Source organism: Typha latifolia, chromosome 10 (assembly GCF_019914945.1).
Source record: "Typha latifolia isolate L0001 chromosome 10, TyphaL0001v2, whole genome shotgun sequence".
In the NCBI taxonomy this organism is placed as follows: domain Eukaryota; kingdom Viridiplantae; phylum Streptophyta; class Magnoliopsida; order Poales; family Typhaceae; genus Typha; species Typha latifolia.
The window spans coordinates 4,225,062-4,249,182 of NC_133095.1; the positions used below are offsets into that span (position 1 = coordinate 4,225,062).

At 40.3% G+C, this 24,121-nt stretch overlaps 2 protein-coding genes across 2 annotated transcripts; one reads left to right on the top strand and one right to left on the bottom strand.

The window, feature by feature from the left end:
* The first annotated feature begins 7,480 nt into the window (after nucleotides 1-7,480).
* LOC140795952 (indole-3-acetaldehyde oxidase-like) lies at nucleotides 7,481-13,347 on the top strand. The gene is made up of 5 exons (XM_073148779.1): nucleotides 7,481-7,904; nucleotides 8,905-9,404; nucleotides 9,626-9,885; nucleotides 10,099-10,307; nucleotides 12,901-13,347. Exons 1-4 carry the CDS (start codon nucleotides 7,894-7,896, stop codon nucleotides 10,252-10,254), a joined length of 927 nt encoding a protein of 308 aa, XP_073004880.1. The 5' UTR covers nucleotides 7,481-7,893; the 3' UTR covers nucleotides 10,255-10,307; nucleotides 12,901-13,347.
* On the bottom strand, nucleotides 12,829-22,376 carry LOC140795951 (indole-3-acetaldehyde oxidase-like). Its single transcript, XM_073148777.1, has 10 exons — nucleotides 22,115-22,376; nucleotides 19,190-20,959; nucleotides 18,517-18,776; nucleotides 18,094-18,303; nucleotides 16,959-17,177; nucleotides 15,615-16,580; nucleotides 14,483-14,578; nucleotides 14,269-14,367; nucleotides 13,585-13,774; nucleotides 12,829-13,171 (listed from the first exon to the last, which is right to left on the bottom strand). The coding sequence occupies exons 1-10, from the start codon at nucleotides 22,254-22,256 to the stop codon at nucleotides 12,957-12,959; spliced, it is 4,167 nt and encodes a 1,388-aa protein (XP_073004878.1). The 5' UTR covers nucleotides 22,257-22,376; the 3' UTR covers nucleotides 12,829-12,956.
* Nucleotides 22,377-24,121: the final 1,745 nt, after the last annotated feature.

Sequence of the window (24,121 nt, forward strand, 5' to 3'; positions counted from 1 at the left end):
CACCTCTAAATACCTTGATTAGTGATAACACATCAGTCTCAATTACGACCCTATTCCACTTGCCTGCCTAGAGCTTCTTTCAACCTCATCCACACAGCCCAAGCCTCACAAAGCATGGGTGAATCCTTTGAGGTAGCCTTCGTAGCTACCTTAAAAAGTGTCCCCTTCTCATCTCTAATAACAAAGCCAACACCCCCTGATACTCTTGCCTTTCCAAAGACCCACCTATATTGATCTTTACCCACCCCTTGGGTGGAGGCATCCAACTGATATCCACTGCCATACTATTCCTCCACCTTTTGGTGGTAGTCAAAGTTTGATGTTGGTAGTCCTTAGCTAACTGGAGCTCTCTCCCTTAGCCAACTGGAGCTCTCTCCTAGCCACATCTCAAGAGCCTATTCTCAAATATTCTATGATTTCTCTCCTTCGATAAACCCCAAATGGTTGCTACCATGATAGCCTTAATATAGTTATCCCTCTCCCAGCTGCCATCCCACTAGTACTAGTAGTGGGGGAATACTAGTACTATTGTATACAAGGACTAGGACCTGTATGATAAGTATGTTGATCTCAGAGGTATCCCTGAGCTTTTAGTTGTTAAAAGGGATAGCGAAGACATTGAAGTTGGGGCAACTGTGACAATTTCTAGAGCTATTGAAGATTTGATTTTTATCCGATTTGTATTCGTATTTGATTAAGATTCGATTCATATTCGATTCGTATTCGTATTTGTTTAATATTCAATCCATATTCAAAAAATATTCATATTTAAGATATAGTTTTAAAATATGCAAAGCAAAAATATAGATTCGGATGTAGTTTGAGCACTATCCGGTCCGTATTTGAAGCGTTTTTACTCCTATAACATTAGGCTTTCTCAAAAAATGCTTGTATCTTCTGATGCCACATGCTAAAATTATTTTGTCCATTGAACTTATTTACCTCAAACTTTGTCATGGTCATCACTCTAATAGCAGTTTGTTTGATAGACACCATGTTAAGGCTCAAAGCTATTCAAATTGATGACAATGATATAGGAATCTCAATAGGAATTGGTTGGATTGCTAGCAAGCCAAACACAAGCTACACAAATAAAAGAATTTACATAATTCAGCTTAGCCTACATCCACGAGCAGAGACAACAAGATAATCGACTAATAATATAGCATGATATATGTGGAGATAATCATTCAAATCCAATCCTAAATTAATATTAATCATACTCTAAAATAAAAGATAGCATCTAAATAGGAGTAACAGGCTATGGTGGAGCAAGATGACTCCTCATAATAGTTAGACAAAAATAAACAAGATTTAATAGATCAAATGCCAAATTGAGATATGAATTTTAAATGTTATATATTCTTTAACAAAAAGTTAAAAAGGTAGAAATACTTTTCAAATAGGACTTCAAGTCACAAGTAGTTGCGAGTGGTAGGAATGGCCTCCTACAAAAATCTTGAGTGCATGTCACATCACAGAAACCCTAGCAAAGTTGAGCTGCTACTAATGAAATCACATAGCCCATACCTTTATTGAAATCAAAGTATGGCATAGCAAAAGAAAATTAGTTAAACACTTCTTCTATGAAGTAAATTTGATTAAGCTACCGATCAAGTCTACACTTTTATACAACTAAGGAGGTCATGTGATCTACTCCAATCAAAAATAATTATTGTGAAGAAGATTGTTTAGGGGCTTAGCAATTCGACTTAATTGATTGCTTGACAATGCAATTAACTTGGACGAGTAGCTCGACAGCATGATGACTTAAATTAGACCTTAATTGCTCTGTTCTTATGTAGCCTTTGGACTCTTAAATGAGAAAAAATAGCTTAAGTTATTTGAAAATTTCAACCTCAATTCCGCCGGCTTTAAATGTTGAATAAGTAATGACAAGTATTATAATCAGCCAATTGATATTCTTTTCTTTTTTTATATAAAATCAGTCAATTGATATCATCATCAAACTCGTAACGATCCAATTAGGATGTTGGACGTAGATTGCCTGCAACATTTTTTTTTTTTTTGATAATTCATGAGCCTGAAGGCTAGATATGAATTGAACAAGGGCCAACACTTAGGCCCCACCAAGTTTTTATCTAATATCGTAAGCTGCCTAGTTTAGGCTTTAAACAATATGCGTTGCTGAATAATTGTTTCGAACCAAATGCTGCCGAGATCTGCTCTAGGCCGTCACGCTGCCGAGCTGCTCTTTTAAGTCAACTATAATACTGAGCCATCAACTAAGTCGAGCCGTTAAACCAAGCCACCAAACAATTTTCTTCACAATATTATTTGGAGTTAGAGTCAATACTATCTGCTCCTTAGTTTTCATCCTCTCTACTTGCTTAGTTTTCATCCTCTTCCCCACAATTTCTTTTTGCATTAAAATGGATAGCATACAGGTCAACCTCCTCCTGAGTGAGATCAGGACGAGAGATTTTTGCCTTAATCGAAGGTGGTAGTTTGCATGAGAATGGGTTCTCTGATGTGAGGGAGCGGAGCTGGATGACCTGTCACCGTCTTTCATATTCACCTTGTTTGGCGCACGCCTTCCTTCGTCCTTATTGGTTGGTCTTGCTTGGCCCTTACTATTCCTAGGGGGATAGAAGCCCCCAGAGAAGATTTCTTTCCCATTTGTCTCGGGCCAAGTACATGCACCCCACTATTACCCACTGGTCCATTGTGAGTCTCGACCCTATTAACCGCCGGACCATTTTGGTGCACTGTCGGCTTGGCACTGTTCGCCGGTTTGTAGTCGGACATCCTTCTATTGAGCTCCCCTTTTTGGCTTCCTCTGGACCGTGAACCATGGTCCATACACAGATTCATGGACTCCTTCTTGGCCATCTTCTGGTTTGGCGGTCTCTTGGGTGTCTTCCCTTTGCGTGGTGTTCAGCTCTTCCTCCACAGTCCCGCTCACTCCCTCCTTGCATTGTTTTGCTCGGTGACCTGCGCGGCCGCAACTAAAACAGTAAAACAGGATGTTCTCATAAATCACCGTGATCCAAATTCTCCGACTTCGGTCCTAGCCAAATCGCCGTCTTCGATGGTTTCATTAGATCCACTTCCACACAAACCCGCGCAAATCTACTCCTCGTGTGGTCCAGAGTCGTTTCGTCCTCCCTCAGTGGTTTTCCAAAATAGGCTGCCACCGGGACGAGAGACTCTAATTCCCAATACTCCTTGGGTAGATTGTGAAGCTAAATCCACACAGGCGCTATCTTGAAAGCATCCACTGAAGGTCTGAAGTTATTTCGCCAAGCAATCAGGTTGAGCACCATCCCTTGCACTGTCCAGGGCCTATTGGTCAACACATATGTAAGGTCCTCCTCTCGTTCGAAACGGAATACAAAGAACCCCTCCTCCATATTGGAGACCAAGAACCCCTTGATCCCATTCCAGAGTTTAGCTAGGATGAACTTTAGCTTGGTCAGAGGAATACCAGTGCCTAAGAACCTGCTGAACAAGGTTAATCTCCATCTATCTCTGCATTTCTGCAACACCTTCGAGTCAATAATGACACAATCGTCCATCTGCACCTTAATCTTTGAGAGGATCTCCTCCGGTATAAGCCCTTGTGGGCCGAGTGGGCATTGGTGCCCTGCCACAACCTCCGCCCACGTTTTCCTCTCCGGTTGTCTGTCCTTAGATGACTTGGAGGATGAAGCTCGTCGGAGAGAGACATCTTCACCTCCTGCAGGCACCAGTGGCGTTCTCCTCGTCTCTCCAGTCATGCTTTCCCTCAACTCCATAGAAGTTTTTCCATGACCTCCTTAGTTATTGGAAAGTTACCTACTAACTCTAGTTACTCTACTAGAAGACGTATGTTGCAGGAATTTTATACAGTCAGCATAAGTGGTGATGTAAAGAAACTCGTAAATATTTTGATGACCAAACTATGGAGACGAAAATTTCAGTACTGCATTTTGCGTCATCGGTTGCATCAATAACATTGGGGATTTAATTTAATTTTCTTTTTATCAAACATTGGGATTTTTTTTTTTTTTGATTAATAAGAGCTGAGAACTCAGCTAAAGTTTACAGAGCGGGCTATTCCTTTGCCCAAACTATCCGCATACAAAATATCTTTCAACTCTGGAGGAATTACATCTGCCCTCTTCCACACTCTCCCCAAAGCTGTCTGTCTCCCAAAATTGGTTAGCCAATCTGCAGCCCTATTCCCTTCCCTATAAGTGTGCAGGAACCGAACCCTCTTGAAGGACATCGCATCCCGCAAAGGTTATGCCATGCTCCCCTCGGACGCCACGGACATCCGGCCTCATCTCTAAACATCCTTATGACGGATTCAGCGTCCGTTTCAACAATCACCTGCTCCCATCTCCCGTACACTTCTCTCAACCCTGCTTGCAGCGCCCATACCTCACTGTAACTGGCCGACTCAGCGATAATTGGCTCTGCAGCTGCTCGCAGAAGGTTGCCCTCGTTATTCCTAATTATAAAGCCAGCTCCCCCCTGATACTCACCAGCCTTCCAGGAGCCATCCACATTAACTTTAATCCACCCTTCTGGTGGACGTTCCCACTGAACAGTAACGGTCCTCTTCTTGGAACCCGCCAGCTTCTCCCTAGCCTCGTAGTATTCCTGGGCTAACATACCAGCCTTACTCGCCACCACCCTTGCCGTCATCCTCTTCCCTTGGAACAGTCTTAGGTTGCGTTCCTTCCAAATCCCCCAAACCGTTGCCGCCATAGTCGACTTGATTCTTCTATCAACTCTAGGATCAGTATCCCATTTTTCCTCTAACCAGTTAGGACCGATCTCTATGCTGGGCCTTCTATTTGACACAATCAGTTCATCACAGAAGGCCCACACCTCCTTGGCAAACCTGCACGAGTAGAATAGGTGGGCTGCCGCCTCCGGGAACAGCCCACACATAGTGCATGGGTCATCAGGCCCACACTTGAGCCTATGTAGGTGAGCTTTTGTTGGAACCCGGTTCCAACACAGCTTCCACACAAAGGCCCGGACTCGAGGCGACGTGGGTAGCTTCCAAAGTTCAGCCCACCCCACCCACTGCTGCTGCTCGCTCCCTCGCAGGTATTTATAGATTGACTTGGCAGTAGCTTCCCCGTTGGTCGCTGGCGCCCATACCCATACGTCCTCCACTTGCTCACCCCCTACCTCCAACGTAGCCACGTCAAAAGCTAGGTCCCTATTGAAAGCCGCATGCACCATCCTCTCATCCCATCCTCCATTCACCATTAGCGAACTCACCCGGGATCGACTCGTGAAGCTGTTCACATTCACTAGACAAGGCTGCCGGCCAAGCGGGATCGATGACACCCATGCCTCCTCTAGCACCGCGGTCCCGCGCCCATTGCCGATGCTTTTCCGAATCCCTTCCTTAAGCTCGGCTGCCATTTGGCTCAGCGCTCTCCATAGCCACGAGTGCTTAGGAGCAGTTCCAGTCTCCCACGGGTTAAGCAACCCATACTTCTTCCTGAAGATATTGACCCACGGCGTTTCCCGTCCTCGGAGAACACTAAGAACGTGTTTACCCATAAGAGCCTTCTTAGCAGTCCGTAGGCACCGCAGCCCCATCCCTCCTTCAACCTTCGGTTTGGTCAGCGTGTCCCAGCTCAGCAGGTGCAACCCTCGCCGATTCTCCCCTTTCGCCCATATAAAAGTTCGCACTATTCGCATGATACTCTCCAGGATAGAGTCATGGATCCATGTTGACCCCATCCAATAATACGGGATGCTCGTAAGCGTTGTTTGAGCCAACGTGATGCGGCCTGCCAGCGACAGCGAGTTCCGCTTCCATCCGGTAAGTCTGCTCCTCACCCTGTCCACCACTTCCTGCTGCCCCGCCACCGTGATCTGCTGCCCTGAGATCTTAACACCGAGGTACGTGAAAGGCATCTTACCCTGTTTGAGCTTTAGCTTACCTCCAATTTCCTCCCTAACATCATCTTGAATCCAAGGTGGCAGATAGAGTTCTGACTTCTCTATATTCACCTTCTGGTTCGTCAACCCGGAGTATTGCTCTAAGGCGTCCCTCAACTCCTCTGCGTTTGCTGTTGTCGCGCGCGCCACCAGCAGCAGGTCATCAGCATAGAGGAGGTGCGAAACTTCCCCTTGATCAGTTCTGAAACCTTCCAGTGAACCTATCTCCACCTTTGTATTGAGAATTGAGGATAGAACCTGTGAACAGATGATAAACAGGTATGGTGATAATGGGTCACCTTGCCGCAGCCCTCGCTGGGGAATGATCCACTCCGTCGGAGAGCCATTGATTAATATGCCAAATCTAGGCGACCTGATGCAGGCGCAGATATTAACTAGATCACAGATATCTGGGATCGTAACCTAGATCACAGAGCCCGACCTGGTCCACAAATTGACGGAAAGCTCTGGCCTTCGCCCCAAGGTTCGCCATCCCACTGCTCTTCTTTTCATTCTTGGCAAGGTATGCATTGAAGTCCCCGGCTACCACCCAAGGAAGTTCCTTCGGAGTGATGGCCGATAGTTCCTCCCATAACTCCCGCTGGTCCTCCAGCTCGCAACTAGACCAAAAGCTAGACGAAAAAAACATCAGATATAGGAGAGGATTTCCTGCAGTTCCAATTGCAAGAACTTCCATACTAAAATATTCTTATGGTACTTTTAACTGTAAGGACATAAATAAATAAAAAATAGTAAACACTTCTGATATTAATCATGTTCAATTGTTTGTTTTCCATGAAAAACTAATGATCAAGATAACTTTCGACTAAAAAGACGGGGTTGAAGGCGTAAATATTAACTAATTAATAATCGACCTCTTTCTTATCCATTATTAGGATAAAAACTCGATATGTCTTTTTGGGGTTATATATAAACAGTTAATCGCTCATTTTACATAGCCCAAATTATTTATTTATTTTTTGATATTTTGTCCCACTCAACTATTTAAATTTCTCACTTCCCGATAATATAAATGAACCTTATAATTTTTCTATTTCTTTTTTTTAAATAAGAAGAAAAATATAGTACCCGAGAGGATCTAAATTAATTAAGTAATTTTTTTTAATAAAAACCTACGAATCATTAATGAAGAGAACATTTCGGATGATTTATATAGTTAAAAGGATAAATGAAAGATTCTAATGTGATAATTGATTTTAGTTGAGGGCTGAGTGTAATTATCGATAAAAAATGTTATAAGATCTACTTCAATCCTAAGTAATTATTACTGAGAAAATTATTTAGTAGTTTAGGTGGCTTAATTCAATAACTTGGTTCGGTTGATGACTCGACAGTTTAGAAGAATAACTTAGCAGCCTTGAGCAAGCAATGTCTATAAATATTTAATTCGGAGCAATTATTTGACGACACATACAACTTGAAGTCTAGATTAGACAGTTTAGTATATTAGCTAAAGCACGGTAAGGCTTTACTGCTTCTTTATGTTGTCTCATTGTGTAATCCATATCTAACTTGCTCTTAAATAATAAAAAAATTTAAAAAAATTAAAAACTATCCACATGTAAACACGCAAATTTATTCCAACTGCAATAGAGACAGAGACGCGGCGAGCACTTTCAACGTCCGACCCAGAGAAGATTTAAATCTCTACTCTTTTTATTTCTCTCTTTCGTTCTCTCTTCATTATTTTAGTATTTCCTCTGCTCGTTAGTCGATCCACGCACGAGATTTCCATGGACTTGGAGGCATCAAACGCTCAACTCTATAAAATGGGAGAAATGGGAGGTTTATTGGAGCAGCTCGCCATCGTGTGGAGCAAGAGAGCGGGATGGGGAAGACAATACGAAGGCTGGTGTTGGCCGTGAATGGGGAGAGGTACGAGCTGTCGGAGATCGATCCTTCCACGACTCTGCTCGAGTTTTTGAGGACCCAGACCCCTTACAAGGGCGCGAAGCTCGGATGCGGGGAAGGTGAGGAATACCCAAATTTCTTGCTTTGTTTTCCCTTTCGATGATTCTTCGACTAAAAATTGGTGTCTTGCATCGATCGAGTGGGTGTGTGGTGGAGGCTTCGGTTTATTTTTCGATGCCGTCGTTCTTGATTTTGATTTTGATATAGTTCGGGGTTGAAATGGATTTCTAGCATCTAGATTTTTAGTAGTTCTTTTATTGGTTGTTTTTTTTTTCACCGAGAAGATGATGCTTTATCTCTAGATATAGGGGTGTAAACGAGCCCAGCCTGAGCGAGCCGGCTCCGGCTCAGGCTCGGCTCAACTCGAGCCGAGCTCGAGCTGAGCCTAACCAAGCCCGAGCCGAGCCCGAGTAGAGCTCAGGCTTGATTAGAGGATGAGGCAGTGGCGGCGTGGACGGCGGCTTGCGAAGGAGGAGTAGGAGACGGATGGAGGAGAAGGCGATGGCGAGGAGATGGTGAATGAAGGAGGAGGAGGAAGCCGATGGAGTGGACAAAGAAGAGGAGGCCGACGCCGAGGAGATGTCGATGGAGAGGAGGAGGAGGTGGCGCCGTGGCGGCGGCTTGCCGATGGAGGCCGACGGAGAGGTAGGAGGTGGCGGTGGGGTGAGGATGAGGGTGGTGATTTGGTGGGTGAGGATGGGGAGGGTGACGGTGATGAGGGTAGGGTGGGTGAGGGACACGTGGCAATATGTGGCAATATGTATGCCACTTGTCTTTAGTCGTAGATAGTGCGGGACTCGAGCTTCAGTCGAGAGCTCGAGACGGTCGTCAAGTGAAAGTTTCAAATAACACCTGAAATTTTTATCAATTTTCAGTTAACACCTATCTTTGAGGATTTTGCAACTAAACCACTTACTTTTTTCCTATAATTTTTATAAAACACTCTGCTGTACTCTGAGTAAATCACTGTTAACCCTGGTCTATTTAAATCTACTGATTAAATTACTAAAATACATTTCAAAAATTTCTAACTTGACCCACTACTTCTAAAACTGATAGGCCTGAACCTCCAAATGGATTCTCAAAGCTCACAGTATCTGAGGCAGTGAAGGCTATATCAGGAAATTTGTGCCGATGTACTGGTTATCGACCGATTGTTGATACTTGCAAGAGTTTTGCAGATGATGTTGATTTGGAAGATTTGGGCTTGAATTCATTTTGGAAGAAAGGGGATAAAAATGTTAATGTCAGCAGACTGCCTCATTACTCTAGCGGTGGAATCTGCACTTTCCCTGAGTTTCTTAAATCTGAGATCAAATCCATTTCAGATGTCCCAGGTGATGCCGGTCTTACTGCCTCTGGAGGAGGCTATTGGTATCGCCCTGATAGTGTCGAAGATCTTTACAAATTATTAAATTCTGAAGCATTTAGTGAAAGTAGTGTTAAAATAGTAGTGGGGAATACTAGTACTGGTGTATACAAAGACCAGGATCTGTATGATAAGTATGTTGATCTCAGAGGTATCCCTGAGCTTTCAGTTGTTAAAAGTGATCTCAGAGGTATCCCTGCCTTCTGGATTGTATTAAGTTCTACCTATCATGTCATTATCTTTTAATAAGTCTTCATGTCATAGTTGATACCATAATTGATTGGGTACTTCCTGATGCCTTTACAAGGACATATTTTCTGGCTAGCTTTTTGCTTATACCTTTCTCTTTTACAAATTATATTAACATAAGTTGCCTCTTCCTTGTATTAACTTTATGAACTGCATATGCAGGTGAAGCTGTGTATGTGGATGACATTCCTTCTCCAAAGAATTGTCTCTATGGAGCTTTTATTTATAGTACAAGACCCCTTGCTCATGTAAGGGGCATTAAATTCAGTTCTTCTTTGGCATCACAGAAAATTGTTACAGTTGTCTCTGTTAATGACATTCCAAAAGGAGGAGAAAATGTTGGCTCAAACTTTGTCTTTGGATCTGAGTCATTATTTGCTGGATCACTTACCGAATATGCTGGCCAACCGCTTGGCGTAGTGGTATCCCTCTATTTGTCTCATTCTTTTGCTTTATCTAGTACTAAATGAAAAAAAATAATCTTCTCTTTTTATGAATTCATAACTTATGCCTGGCCAAGTTTGATTGTTTAGGTAATACTGATTCTGATTTAAAAGTTATGGCTGAGTTGGACAGTGTTGTGGTCCTTTCTGCATAGAATTGCATAATTGAAGCTGACTGACTGGCTCTTTCAGATTGCAGAAACGCAGAAACATGCCAACATGGCTGCAAAGCTAGCCATTGTAGAATATGACACTGGAAATTTGGGCCGCCAATCTTTTCTGTGGAAGATGCTGTCAGAAGATCCAGTTATTTTGATGTTCCTTCTGATCTTTCTCCTCAACAAATAGGTGATCTCTCCAAAGGAATGGCAGAAGCTGATCAAACAATCCTATCAGCCGAGGTACTTTTCTAGATTCATAGACCTCTACTTTAACTGTTTTTTCTATCTCAATATATTAAGAAAGAGTAGCAAGTTTTGTCCTGCAAGTAGTCTAGCTTCTTTCTTTCCAAATCATTACACATACGTGATTAAACCAGTAGATTTTATTCTGTAGATTCTGCAACAATTCATAAGTACAATGCTGCGTCAAGTGACAGTTAACCAAGAAATTCACAAGCAACTGATGTTGATCACCAAATCCTAGATTATCTAATAAATGTATTTGGAAATATTGGATTTGAAAGTTGGACACTGAAGAATATGTCCCCATGTTAGACTACTATGTCCTTAGATGCTCCATTTCCTTTCAAAGATGTCAGATAGAAGGTTCTTGTTAATGACGAAGCACTATCATATCCTCACTCCTAAGGTCTAATTAATTACATCAAGATAAGTGAACCCTCGCTGTCATTTAGCTCTGCTTGTAGATTCTTACTGATAGATTTCTTTACTCCTGGTCTTATGTCCAAATAAAGGAGGTCCATATAAAATTAAGTAGCTTGAGCCAGTAAATTCTTTTTGAAGACTTGAGAACTAGAAAATAAGATCCTTACTTCTATGTAGGTAGATATTAAATATTGAATAGTAGCATAGAAAGGAGACAAAAAATAGGTGAAGATGCAGACTAGTAACTTATTTCTTATTAGAGGTGTACACAGGCTATTTTTTCTTTTGGAAGATTATATGTAGTAATGTCATTTGGCAGACTTAATAAGGATTTGCAAATAGTTTTCGATTAGAAACTGAGGGATTAATTTGTTAATTACAACTATGGCCATTTGGCAGACTTAATAAGTATAGTTGTTAATTACAACTATGACTCAGGCTGTGATCTTGGTGTTGAGCTTTCTCCTTTTAAAATTAGACCCAAGAGCTCTCAGGTTTTATTGACGAAGTCTCTACCAAGCTCATTGGTTGGAGGAAAAACTCCCTCTCTCAAGCTCAAGCAGGTAGAATCACTTTGATTAAGTCAACCATAAATGCTCTACCAAGTTACATGCTTAGGAATTTTGTGGTTCATGTTGCCATTCTTGACCATATTTCGAAAACAGATAATTCGTTTCTTTTGGGGAAAGGGTGAGAGAAATGGCATGCACCTTATTAACCGGAGCACTGTCAAACTGCTTAAAAGTCATAGTGGTCTTAGCATTAGAGATTTGAGGGTTGCTCGCCATGCTTTCATGAACCCTAAGCTTGATAAATAGATTGGAGATGGTGACCATCTATGGGTCAAAGTAATGGGGCACAAATATGGCTATCTTAAACTTTGGGCTAAGAAGCACAAAAAGAAGGGTATCTCGGGTATGTACAGACACTTGATTGAAGCTAGTAATCTATTGAGAGGGGTATACAAGAAACATTAATAGTGGCAAAAATACCTCTATAATTAATGACCCGTGGATATTCATCATGCCTATTGCTTTAAAGCCAACTTACGTAAATATGAATGTAAGCTTTGGAAAAAAGATCGTGGCTAGATTAATACACAAGGGCAACTGGAATACGGAGAGGCTCTTGCTTTGGTTTGGTCCAATTCTAAGCGAGTCCATTAGGGATATTTTGCTCCCTAGATTGCTGCAAAATGATTCTTGGATTTGGCTTAGTGACCCCAAAGGCAAGGCTTCAGTGAAATCAGAGCATGACTTCCTGGCCAAACCTAAGGGTGACCATTCCAACAAGGACAAATGGGACACTCTTTGGTTGCTTCCTCTGGCCTTGAGAATTCAGACCTTCATATGGAAACTGACTTGGAATCGGTTGCCAACCAACGATAGACTAATCAAACGTGATATGCCGGATAGCCCTTTGTGTGACATATGCAAAAAGGACATTGAAACTACCCAGTACCTCTTTATGGAGTGTGAAACGGCTAAACATATGTGGGACCTTACTATGTCTACCTACAGTTTTCACATTTCCTTTAATGGAGACTGGATTAAGGGTGATTGGATGAAGGAAGGCAAAAACCTTCCTAGAGATAACCGCAATCTTTGCTAGCTATCATTGCTAATTCCTTTTGATAGATATGAAAGTATAGGAACGATTATAAGTTCAACTCCACTCCGATCACCATCTATAGTTATTGGAGAAAAATGATCATTATGGCTATAGATTACATGAGGGCTAACAGCGATAGTGTTGCCTATGTAAACCACCCTTCTCTTATCGTTGGCCCGTTCCCACCTAATCATGGTTGGATTAAGCTTAACTATGATGGCTCTGTGGACCAATTAACCAACAAAGGAGGAGGGGGTGGATATTCAAAGATTTTGACTGTCACATTTTATTGGCGGCTGAGGCGCCGGTAAAATGCAACATTGTCGATCATGGCAGAAGCGTGGGCTTTGAGAGAGGCATTGACTCAGGCTAATAATTCGACCCATACTTGACTCGATATATTCAACCGATGCAATTGACAGATTTGGCCCGGGGTAACTCTGCCTCAGACTCGGATTCAGCCAACTAGCCGAGATCATGTCACTGAATGAGAAACTCTTTCTAACTATATATTGCTGAAACAAACTTCAAATTTATTTGTTATTCTTCCAAGCAGAACTGCATAACTTGCTATCTGAAGGCAACTCAAAAGAAGAGCTTGGGTTTCTCCTATTAGTGGGCAGACAAGGCTTCCAAGTACTTCTCTACATTGTCCAGGCCGCATAGCTCCTTGATCACAGGCATGGTAGCTGGAACTTCCAATTGGAATGTGAAGGGAGAATTGTCAGGTCCACCACAGGAAAGCAAATCAGCTCTAGCTGCTCGGATTGCTTCTCTTATCGCGCAATGAACTGAAGCTGCGAGAAGTAAAGGCGGTTCCCCGGAAGCTGCACAAGACCACCCAGAAGGAAAGATTGTCCAGTTAATAGCTGTATGTGTGTTTCTATGAGTGCAGAATAATGTCTGAATCTTATATACCTTCTGTCTGTCTATTACTAACAAGTTAATGCATTGATAATTTAAAGCAAGTCATGTAGCAATAATCTTGCAGAGATTGCATTTAGCTGATGATCTATTATGTGCCACATTTGTTGAGTGGCAACTATAGGTATGAAGATATCATGAAATGCTCAAGTAAATAGTTACAGGTCAAATGGATACGTTTTTGTAGTAATTGAAGTTTGCTGATGTCTCTGGTTGACATCCTCTTAAGACAAGAAGATAAAGAAATCTGGGTAAATGGATGTTCTAGGATTACAAGCCAAAATTAGAAGTCAGCCATAGAGGAACAAGGTGATACCTTTTGAAGAGAGTACGCGATTCTGATTATGTTTTTTGTTAAGCAATTCAACGTTGAACTGTTTTGGGATTGTGTCAACAGTTGGGATTTTGTATGTCCAAGTACCATCTGTAACAACTAACCCATCTGAGTTTGTCAGGTATTCCTCATACATAAAGAAACCGATACCTTGAACAAAGGCACCTTCAACCTGGACACAAAAAGGAGGAAAGTGGTGATATTAGGCATATTACATAAAAGCAGATTACATTGCACCAAGTCGAAAGGATTAGATGCGGATCACGACGGAGGAAAAAAAAATCTCACCTTTTACTATGCACTAGAGAGAAAAGAGATACTGCCTATGTGACAACGAAATTTAATTATATTTGCAAGTAAAATGGTTACTAACTGCTAGTTGAATATGTATCCATGGAAACAAACATACCAAGCAAAAGTTGTAACATCAAGGCCATCTATAGAAAGGTATTTCTTTATAATGAACTATACAAGCAGGAAATGAATGAGGAGATAATTTGGCCATTAAGACTACTGTGACATTGTCCAACAAGAAAGACATGAAAGGTTGATTGCTAGAAACAGCTTGTATGCACGCCGAAGAAAAGGTACTTTTCAAGGTTATCAATCCTTTGATACTAATGGTTGAAATGTTATAACAACTAGAAAATTGCAAAACATATTCACCTGACCCAAATCCACAGCAGGGTTTAAGCTCTGGCCACAGTCATATACAAGGTCAGTCCGTAAAATAGTGGCGGCTCCTGTAAGTAGATCTAACTCCACCTGCAATGGCCAAAATTTCATGATAATACTGATATTTGCTGCAGAGGAAGTAAACGTCAAACGACTAGGCTTACGTCAGTGAACAATGACTGAACACTAAAATGCATTGGCATACCTCACTTGCAGCAGCTCCATAGTTCAAATACTCCTTAGACTTAAGGTCAGGAACCCAGTATGCATTTGCTGATAGATGTACACTTTCCATATTTGCCTGCAGATGAGGAGGTGATGGAAGTAAGACAGGATAAATGAATAACCCTCCAGCCAAATCGATTTATACACTGAAGAAAGTATAGATCAATGTGACTATAAAATTCACGGACTTAAAAAATAATTAGAACTTAAGAGGCCAACGACTGAAAGTGCTAAACAGAAGGACAAAGACATGGTCGTGTTCCACTGCATCATATATGATTTTGCCTGCTAAGGGTAGAGCACCACAATTGCAACATGCACATCACTTCACACTCAACAAAACACAATCTACCTATTTATGGTGACCTAAGAAGGGAAGCAAAAATGGACGGTGACGGAGGACAAGGTGGTCAACAGAAGAAGAGAGATCTGAATGTTAAGAGAAATGTGCATTGAAACTTTGCACGCAAGTAAATCACTCTATAAGATATGAAAATGATGCAAATGACAGATTGCATCAATAGATACTACAACAAATTTCTTTCAGAAGCCGACAAGAGGGATATCAACTAAAGGCAAATATTTTCACCACACAGCTTTGCAAAATGTTGCTAAAAAGTATTGATGCTTAATCTATAAGTTCATCCTCATGAAAACGGCCATTAGCAATTGATGCACTGTTACTATGAAAATGGCCATTACAAATTTCTGCAAAATAGGACAATATGAACCAAAAACAAGTAACATGTTAATCTTAGGCGAAAATAGGTGCATCTTGGATCTTATGGGAAATGAACATTTAGCTAGAGGGTGAAAGGAAGATTCCACTGGATCAGATGAATGAAAACTAATAGAGAGCAATAGAAAGTCTTTTATATTCCAACGCTTTCTATGGGCTCAACATCTCCTAATAGTTTCGAGATGCAAACTGAGGGAGGTAGAGGTACCTTTTGAATTACTCAATAGACAAAGATCTTGTTCAGCAGGGTATTACGAGAAAAAAGAGGGGAAGCAGAATCAAGAATAAAACAGATAAACTTTGTTGTAATAAATTGACAGAGCGTAATGCATTCACCTCTTACTTTTATCAACTGTGAAGTCAAAATAATCACCTGAGTAATTAAATAATCCCATGAAACCACGCCATTTTGTTCTTGCAATCTATCCTTGAGAGGTCTTAATCTGTCAACCAGGATACTGCAGGAGAGGCGAACCGCTTCGCAGCTAGACTGCGACGTGGTGCTCCCACCTGTAAATCCTCCCTGTGTTAAACTCAGAGTATCTGCCTGAATAACTCGTACCCTTTCCAGAAACTTTTCACTTCCATCATCCCACAGCTGACCCAGAGCAAACGCAGCCATCTGCCTCACTCTCGTCCACAGCCCTTGGCCTATCTCAATCCCTCCTACCTCAACTACAACCGAACCATCATTAAGAACAGAGACTGTTCCTGCTGCTGGTCTAGGTGCCACTTGGTACATAATTGGTACACAGGAAATGCCCCGTTTTTTCCATTTGTTGATACTATTGAAATGCCGAATCACTTCCCCGCGTTGCTGATAGCTAGGAGACAAAGCCAAATTATCAAAAATAGAAGGTAAGGTGTACTCAGGAGCTTCTCCTGCACTGTCTCCATAAAACAACGCAAGGCTCTCAAAGGTGTGAAGGTTTCTCTTCCTAACAGAGTTGGTATCCAGAGAGAGGGTTGATGCCACGTGTTCGATGATGGCCTCAGCAATGAAAGATCCTTGTGTGGTTCCGGGGGCTCGCATTGCCGTCTTTGATGACAGATTTGTTTTGCAGACTTTGATGTCTAAGGAAAGAGCGCCCCAGTTGTACTTTTTTAGTGCTCCTATTATCTCACGTGGGATCAGTGGGCTTAAATCTGCTACTATCCCAGCATTAATCAGTAAATCTAAATGCAGGGCTGTGATCTTCCCGTCAGACTTGAAACCGACAGAATATCCTACTTTCATGGGATGTCGTCCTCCTGCCATTATCATATCGGTCTTGCGGTCCACGTACATTCGAACAGGACGGCGCAGCTTATGTGCTGCAACTGCGCATGCAGTCGAAACCTAACATCACAAGGCAGTCAATACTTGCAAGCTGTTATTTCTAAACTGTGGTAGTTTCCAACTTGCATTATTTACCGACTACTGAATGCATATAAAGTCTTAACGTTGTGCAACTAGTACAAAGAAATGTAGATGTTCATGATTTTTCTCTGTGGGGAGAGATCCAAATGAGAATATGAGATAAATCATTTCATAGATTTTTGGAAAAAAATTTAAGTAAATGGAAAATCCTGTTCTTAGAAGCTTACTTATTTTTTGATGGGTTAAGTTGAAAATGTCGAATGACTTGGGGTTGGATTGTTTATTATATGCTGATAGTCAACTGATGCACACAAAACACAACTAGATCTTGATGATGATAGTGAGTTTGACTCTTACAATCGATGCTTTGAAAAACTTTCCTCCGAAACCCCCTCCAACTCTTCTCGTAATAACGCGAACATTGTGGAAGGGGATGCCAAGGCACCTTCCAATGACATTCTGGGTGACCTCAGGGCCCTGATTTGAGCTGTAGACTACCATGCAATTATCTTCGTCTGGAACAGCCAATGCCGCTTGCGTCTCCATGTAGAAAAAGTATTGGGAATCAAGTTTTACCTGGGAAATTTGGCCAGGGAAAATTAACATCTATCAGCAAAATTAAACAATAAAAAAGGAACGAAAACCTCAACAAAAAGGTGGGCATAGTTTTAATTAACAAATTAATCCAAACAGTTCTTATCGAAAACTATTTGCAAAACCTTAATAAGTCTGCCAAATGACGTTACTAAGTATAATCTTCATAAAGAAAACATAACCTATGTACATTTAAAATGAAGGGACTTCTAATAACAAATACATGACAAGTCTGTATGTTTTGGACTATTTTTTGTCTCCTTTCTATGCTACTATTCAATATTTAATCTCTACCTACATAGAAATAAGGATCTTATTTTCTAGTCCTCGAGTCTTCAAAAAGAATTTACTGCCTCAAGCTACTTCATATTATATGGACCTCCTTTATTTGGGCATAAGACCAGGAGTAAAGTAATATATCAGTAAGCATCTACAAGCAGAGCTAAATGACAGCAAGGTTCACGTATCTTGACATAATTAATTAGGGCTTAGGAGTGAGGATATAATAGTGCTTTGTCATTAACAAGAATCTTTCATGACATCTTTGAAAGGAAATGGAGCATCTAAAGACATAGTAGTCTATGATGGGCGACATATTCTTCACTGTTAAACTTTCAAGTACAACAATTCCAAATACATTTATTAGATAATCTAGGATTTAGATCAGTTACTTGTGAATTTCTTGGTTAACTGTCACTGGACACAGCACTGTATTTATGAATTGTGAATTGTTGGAGAATCTACAGAACAAAATCTACTGGTGTAATCAAGTAAGTGTAATGAGCTGGCGAGAAAGAAGCTAGACTACTTGCAGAAGAAAACTTGCTACTCTTTCATAATATATTGAGATGAAAAAAAAAACAGTTAACAGTAGAGGTCTATGAATCTAGAAAAGTACCTCAGCTGATAGGATTGTTTGATCAGCTTCTGCCATTCCTTTGGAGAAATCACCTATTTGTTTAGGAGAAAACATGGAAGGAACATCAAAATAACTGCATCTTTCTACAGCATCTTCTACAGACAAAATTGGTGGCTCCAAATTCTCAGTCCCATAATCAACAATTGCTTGCTTAGCAGCCATGTTGGCATGTCTCTGCGTTTCTGCAATCTGAAAGAGCCAGTCAGTTAGCTTCAATTATGCAATTCTATGCAGAAAGGACCACAACACTGTCCAACTCAGCCATAACTTTTAAATCAGAATCAGTATTACCTAAACAATCAAACTCGTCCAGCCATAAGTTATGAATTCATAAAAAGAGAAGATTATTTTTGTTCATTTAGTACAAGATAAAGCAAAAGAATGAGATAAATAGAGGGATACCACTACACCAAGCGGTTGGCCAGCATATTCAGTAAGTGATCCAGCAAATAATGATTCAGATCCAAAGACAAAACTTGCTCCGACATTCTCTCCTCCTTTTGGAATGTCATTAACAGAGACAACTGAAACAATTTTCTGTGATGCCAAAGAAGAACCAAATTTAATGCCCCTTACATGAGCAAGAGGTCTTGTACTATAAATAAAAGCTCCATAAAGACAATTCTCTGGAGCAGGAATGTCATCCACATACACAGCTTCACCTGCATAAGCAGTTCATAAAGTTAATACAAGGAAGAGGCAACTTATGTTAATATAAAGAGACAGGTATAAGCATAACAGCTAGCCAGAAAATATGTCCTTGTAAAGGCATCAGGAAGTATCCAATCAATTATGGTATCAACTATGACATGAAGACTTATTAAAAGATAATGACTTGATAGGTAGAACTTAATACAAGTCAGAAGGCAGGTATATATGATTTCTCTCATCGCTTATCAAGGGAAAGGAAATCTATAAAAAGAACAAACATGAAATGCAAATTATACAATCCATTGTACACAAATTTTGAAATATTTATGTCATGGATGTGATCAACTTGCTGGTCAATTACTACAGACATAAGTAATAAACAATTGTATAAAATTATAAGAACAAAGAGGAAGCAAATAAATACCAGAAGCTTGGTTTGCTGCTCCAACTTTCTGAGTAGGTTCACCAATTGGATAATTCTCCTCTCTTATTTCCACATCTTGGCGTGAAGACAAATTCATGTCACTGAAATCTATATCCATGTTCTTCGATGTCTTATTAGGTGAAATATCAACACGGCCATTGAGTTTGCCATTTGGATATTCAGCAACAGAAGCAGAACTAGATCCATCAATATGAACTGCCTTTCCAGGCTCTGCCAAGCCATTCGCAAATGGACGAAGAAAATCAAATAGAAAAGAAACTGCCAAACTTGATCTGTAGGCAGGATGTGCCGTGCCTTTTTTCACGACAATTGTTTCTTTAAGCAGTTTCAATGCTTCAAGCAGACTAGAAGCAGTTACAGGTTTACCCTTTAGAAAATTCTCAACTTTCCTTGCCCTAATGGCATGATCAGTCCCATATGCACCAAAAGCCAAGTTCAGGTTATCTAGGACAAGACTCCCCGATTCTTTATCCAAGGATGTCTGCGCCAAGAAAGCAGAATTGAGATAAGCCACTGCATTGCCTAGAGGGCGAGGAGCCGCTCTGTATGTTTCAAACAGAAGATTGGTTTCTGTAGCAGCTATGGAATCAACATTTCCCTTCTTAAGAGGGGAGTTGCAAGCTGAACTCCAACAAGGAATATATACACTCAAAAGTAGAGTTTTGTAATCACATGGAGGTCTCTCCAAGAATTCCTCCAGTGTGAGACTAAGCCTTTCTGAAGCCATCTTTATGCGAAGAGTTGCACCAGCAGCTAGAAGTATTGTTGCAATATCCGAGGCAAATGGATTTCTCTGTGCCATAATCAAATTTCCTCCTACGCTTGCTGTATTTCGAACAAATGGAGAAGCCACCTTATTCATGTGATCAGCAATTTTATTGAAGACCAGCTTTCCATTTGAATGCAGTGTGCATTCATTTTCTGCTTTTAATACTTCAATAGCTCTAGAAATTGTCACAGCTGCCCCAATTTCAATGCCTTCTCTATCACTTTTAACAACTGAAAGCTCAGGGATACCTCTGAGATCAACATACTTATCATACAGATCCTGGTCTTTGTATACACCAGTACTTGTATTCCCCACTACCATTTTAACACTACTTTCACTGAATGCTTCAGAATTTAATAATTTGTAAAGATCTTCGACACTATCAGGGCGATACCAATAGCCTCCTCCAGTGGCAGTAAGACCAGAATCACCTGGGACATCTGAAATGGATTTGATCTCAGATTTAAGAAACTCAGGGAAAGTGCAGATTCCACCACTAGAGTAATGAGGCAGTCTGCTGACATTAACATTTTTATCCCCTTTCTTCCAAAATGAATTCAAGCCCAAATCTTCCAAATCAACATCAGCTGCAAAGCTCTTGCAAGTATCTACAATCGGTCGATAACCAGTACATCGGCACAAATTGCCTGATATAGCCTTCACTGCCTCAGATACTGTGAGCTTTGAGAATCCATTTGGAGGCTCAGGCCTGTCAGTTTTGTCTGCATTGACTACGGCAGAGAAAAGAGACATGCACATGCCAGGGGTGCAAAACCCACACTGCGAGGCATGAAAGCCAGATACCCTTTGGTGGATTGGATGGAAGCCATCCTTACTGTTTCCAAGCCCCTCAGTGGTCGTCACTGAATGGAAATTTATACTGCAAAGAAGTGTTAGACATGAGCTTGCAGAGAATTCAGTCACTTGCTCAGTTATGGGATCATATCTTGATAGAAGAACAACACAAGCTCCACAACCACCTGCCGCAAGAAGTAAGAATAAATGAAAACAGATTATCTTGTGCAGTTCTTGGAATTGATACTTGTTACTGGCAAATTCATATTCATATCAACTTCTTTTTCCGAATATAAAATACAAATGTGGATGTTAATGGATAATGAAATTTTATTTATACTACTTATTATTGAACCATTTTTCTAGATTCAGATAGAACATTTGAAGACTCGCTTTTATTATTATTTTTTTTTTATACATGTTTGGATTCAAGCCAATCTCTGGCAATCGTAGCATAGCATTTCTGAATAAAAAAATCTAAACTATAGCTCACTCATGAATTTGCCATTACATAAAACTTTCAAGATTTTCTCTTTTACTTATTAAAGTCAAAACATTGCGCGCTTCTTTAAAATGATCTAATCTCTTCAAAAAGTTATTTTTCATCAATTTTTAATTAATGACCATCTCTGAGGATTTTGTAATCTAATCCTTGTTTTTAATAATTTTATATGAGGACTTGAGTGAACCAAACCCAACAAATTTCAAATCAAAGATTTCAACTAAGGAATATTTTGTTAGAGTACTAAAGGTAATTTTCTAAAATACTTAAATTACTTTGGTAGAATATGATAGAGTGATTAGATCCAGAGAAAGATGTTTGATTGGGTGAAGGTGGGCTAGGTCGGTATGGTGTGATATTGCTTAAAAAATGTACGTAAGTTAGAAATTTTTGAAAGATATTTAGTAATTTAATCATTAGATTTACATAAACCACTACGATTATTTTATAAAAAGTACAGAAAAAAATTAAAGGAATTCAGTTGCAAAAATAGATGTGAATTAGAAAATGATAAAATAATAAGGTGTTATTTGAAAATTTTCCCTATAAATAAACAAATAAATAGCTTTGACCATGCATGAAATCTAGAGAGAAAGCATCATCTTCTCGGTGCCAAAAAAAAATACCAAACTCAAAACAATAAAAATCCAATGCTAGAAATCCATTTCAACCCTAAAAAAAATCAAAATCAAAATCAAAATCAAAATCAAGAACAACGGCATCGAAAAACAAACACCGGCACACACCCATCGATCGATGCAAGAGGCCATTTTTTCCTTTTTTTTTTGGTCGAAGAATCGAAAGAGAAATCATCGGGAAAAGCAAGGTATGCCCTCACCTTCCCCGCATCCGAGCTTCGCGCCCTTGTAAGGGGTCCGGGTCCTCAAAAACTCGAGCAGAGTCGTGGAAGGATCGACCTCCGGCAGCTCGTACCTCTCCCCATTCACGGCGAACACCAGCCTCCGTATCGTCTTCCCCATCCCGCTCTCTTGCTCCACACGATGGCGAGCTCTCCCAATTTATAGGAGGCATTGATGCCTCCAAAGTCCATGGAAATCTCTCGGTCCACGTAAACGAGCAAAATATATAATAAAATAATGAAGAGAGAAAGACAACAGCAGAAAACAAAAAGTAGAGATTTGAAGTTTCTCTCGGTCCGACGTTGAAAGCCTCGCCACCCGGCGCGCGCTCTTGTTGGAGAGCTCGTCACGTCTCTATTGCAATTGGAACAAGAATTCGCTCGTTTAAGTGTGGGATAGTTTAGCACCTATCCCGGAAAGTACCACAAGAATTTTTTTGGTTAAGTACAGATGGAAGTTCTTGCAATTGGGACTGCAGGAAATCCTCTCCTCTTTCTGAATTCTTTTTTTTTTAAATCTTTTTCTTCTATATTTTGGATTAAATCCCCAATGTGATTGATGTAATCGATGACGCAAAATGCAGAAGTAAAATTTTCCTCTCCATAGTTTGGTCGTCAAACGAGTGTTCATCTCAAGATATCTACAAAAGAAAAATACGTGGAAAAGTCAGCATGAGGCTGCACCAGTTTCCTACAACCAGTTACTAAGACGAGACGATCAGTCATTGCCACTTATGCTGGCTGTATAAAATTCCTACCATATACGCTTTGTTCACAGCCCAAATCTAGCCTTCGGACTCATAAATTATCAAAAAAAGATAATAGGTAGGTAGGTGCCTTTTTCATAACTAAAAAGGTCATGGGTTCAACTCCAACTATAAATAATATTGTGGACAAATTATTTAGTGGTTTGGTGACTTGGACCGATTCGATTAATGACTCGGCAATACGGTTAGCTTGGAGGAATAGCTCGGCAGCATTTGGTTGGGAGCAATTTTTCGACGACACATATGGCTTGAAGCCTGGACTAAGCAGCTAAAAGCTCGGTGGAGCCTAAGTGCCTCTGTATCTAGGAAGGATTGATTCTTTATCCAGCTCATATCTAGTCTCCAAGCACATGAATGATAAAAAAATGGTAGTATAATAGTGTCTCGAATCCTAAATTAGTTGACTGATTATGATACTTGACATTACTAATTAATCTATTTTTTTCTCATATAAAAGCCCAAAGGCTACATATGAACGGGAGTGGCTAGGCTCGCTTTAAGTCATCGTGTTGCTGAGCTACTCGTCCAAGTCAACCGCGACGCCAAGCCATCAATTGAGCCGAACTGTTAAGCCACCAAATAATTTTCTTCACAATAATTATTTTCGATTAGAGTAGATCACATGCCTTCTTTGGTTGTAAAAAATGGTACCTACCAAGTCTTAAGAGTTGATCGGTAGCTTAATCAAATTTACATCATGGAAGAAGTGTTTAACTAATTTTCTTTTGCTATGCCATACTTTGATTTCAATAAAGGTATGGGCTATGTGATTTCATTAGTAACAACAGCTCAACTTTGCTAGGGTTTCTGTGATGTGATATGCACTCAAAATTTTTTAGGAGGGCATTCCTACCACTTGCAAGTTTTGCCTCGGGCGTTCAAACGCTTTGATGAACCTACTCCTGACTTGAAAGTCCTATTTGAAAAGGTATTTCTACCTTTTAACTCTTTGGTTAAAGAATATATAACATCTAGAATTCTAGAAGAGGAGATACATAGTTGAAGATTAGCCGCACTGATTGTGAGAAGGAGCATTAGGATTAGATTCATATCTCGATTTGATATTTTACCTATTAAATCTTATTCATTTTTGTCTAACTATTATGAGGAGTCATCTTGCTCCAGGATAGCTTGTTCCTCCTATTTAGATGCTCTCTTTTATTTTAGAGTATGATTACTATTAATTTAGGATTGGATTGAATGATTATCTCCACATATA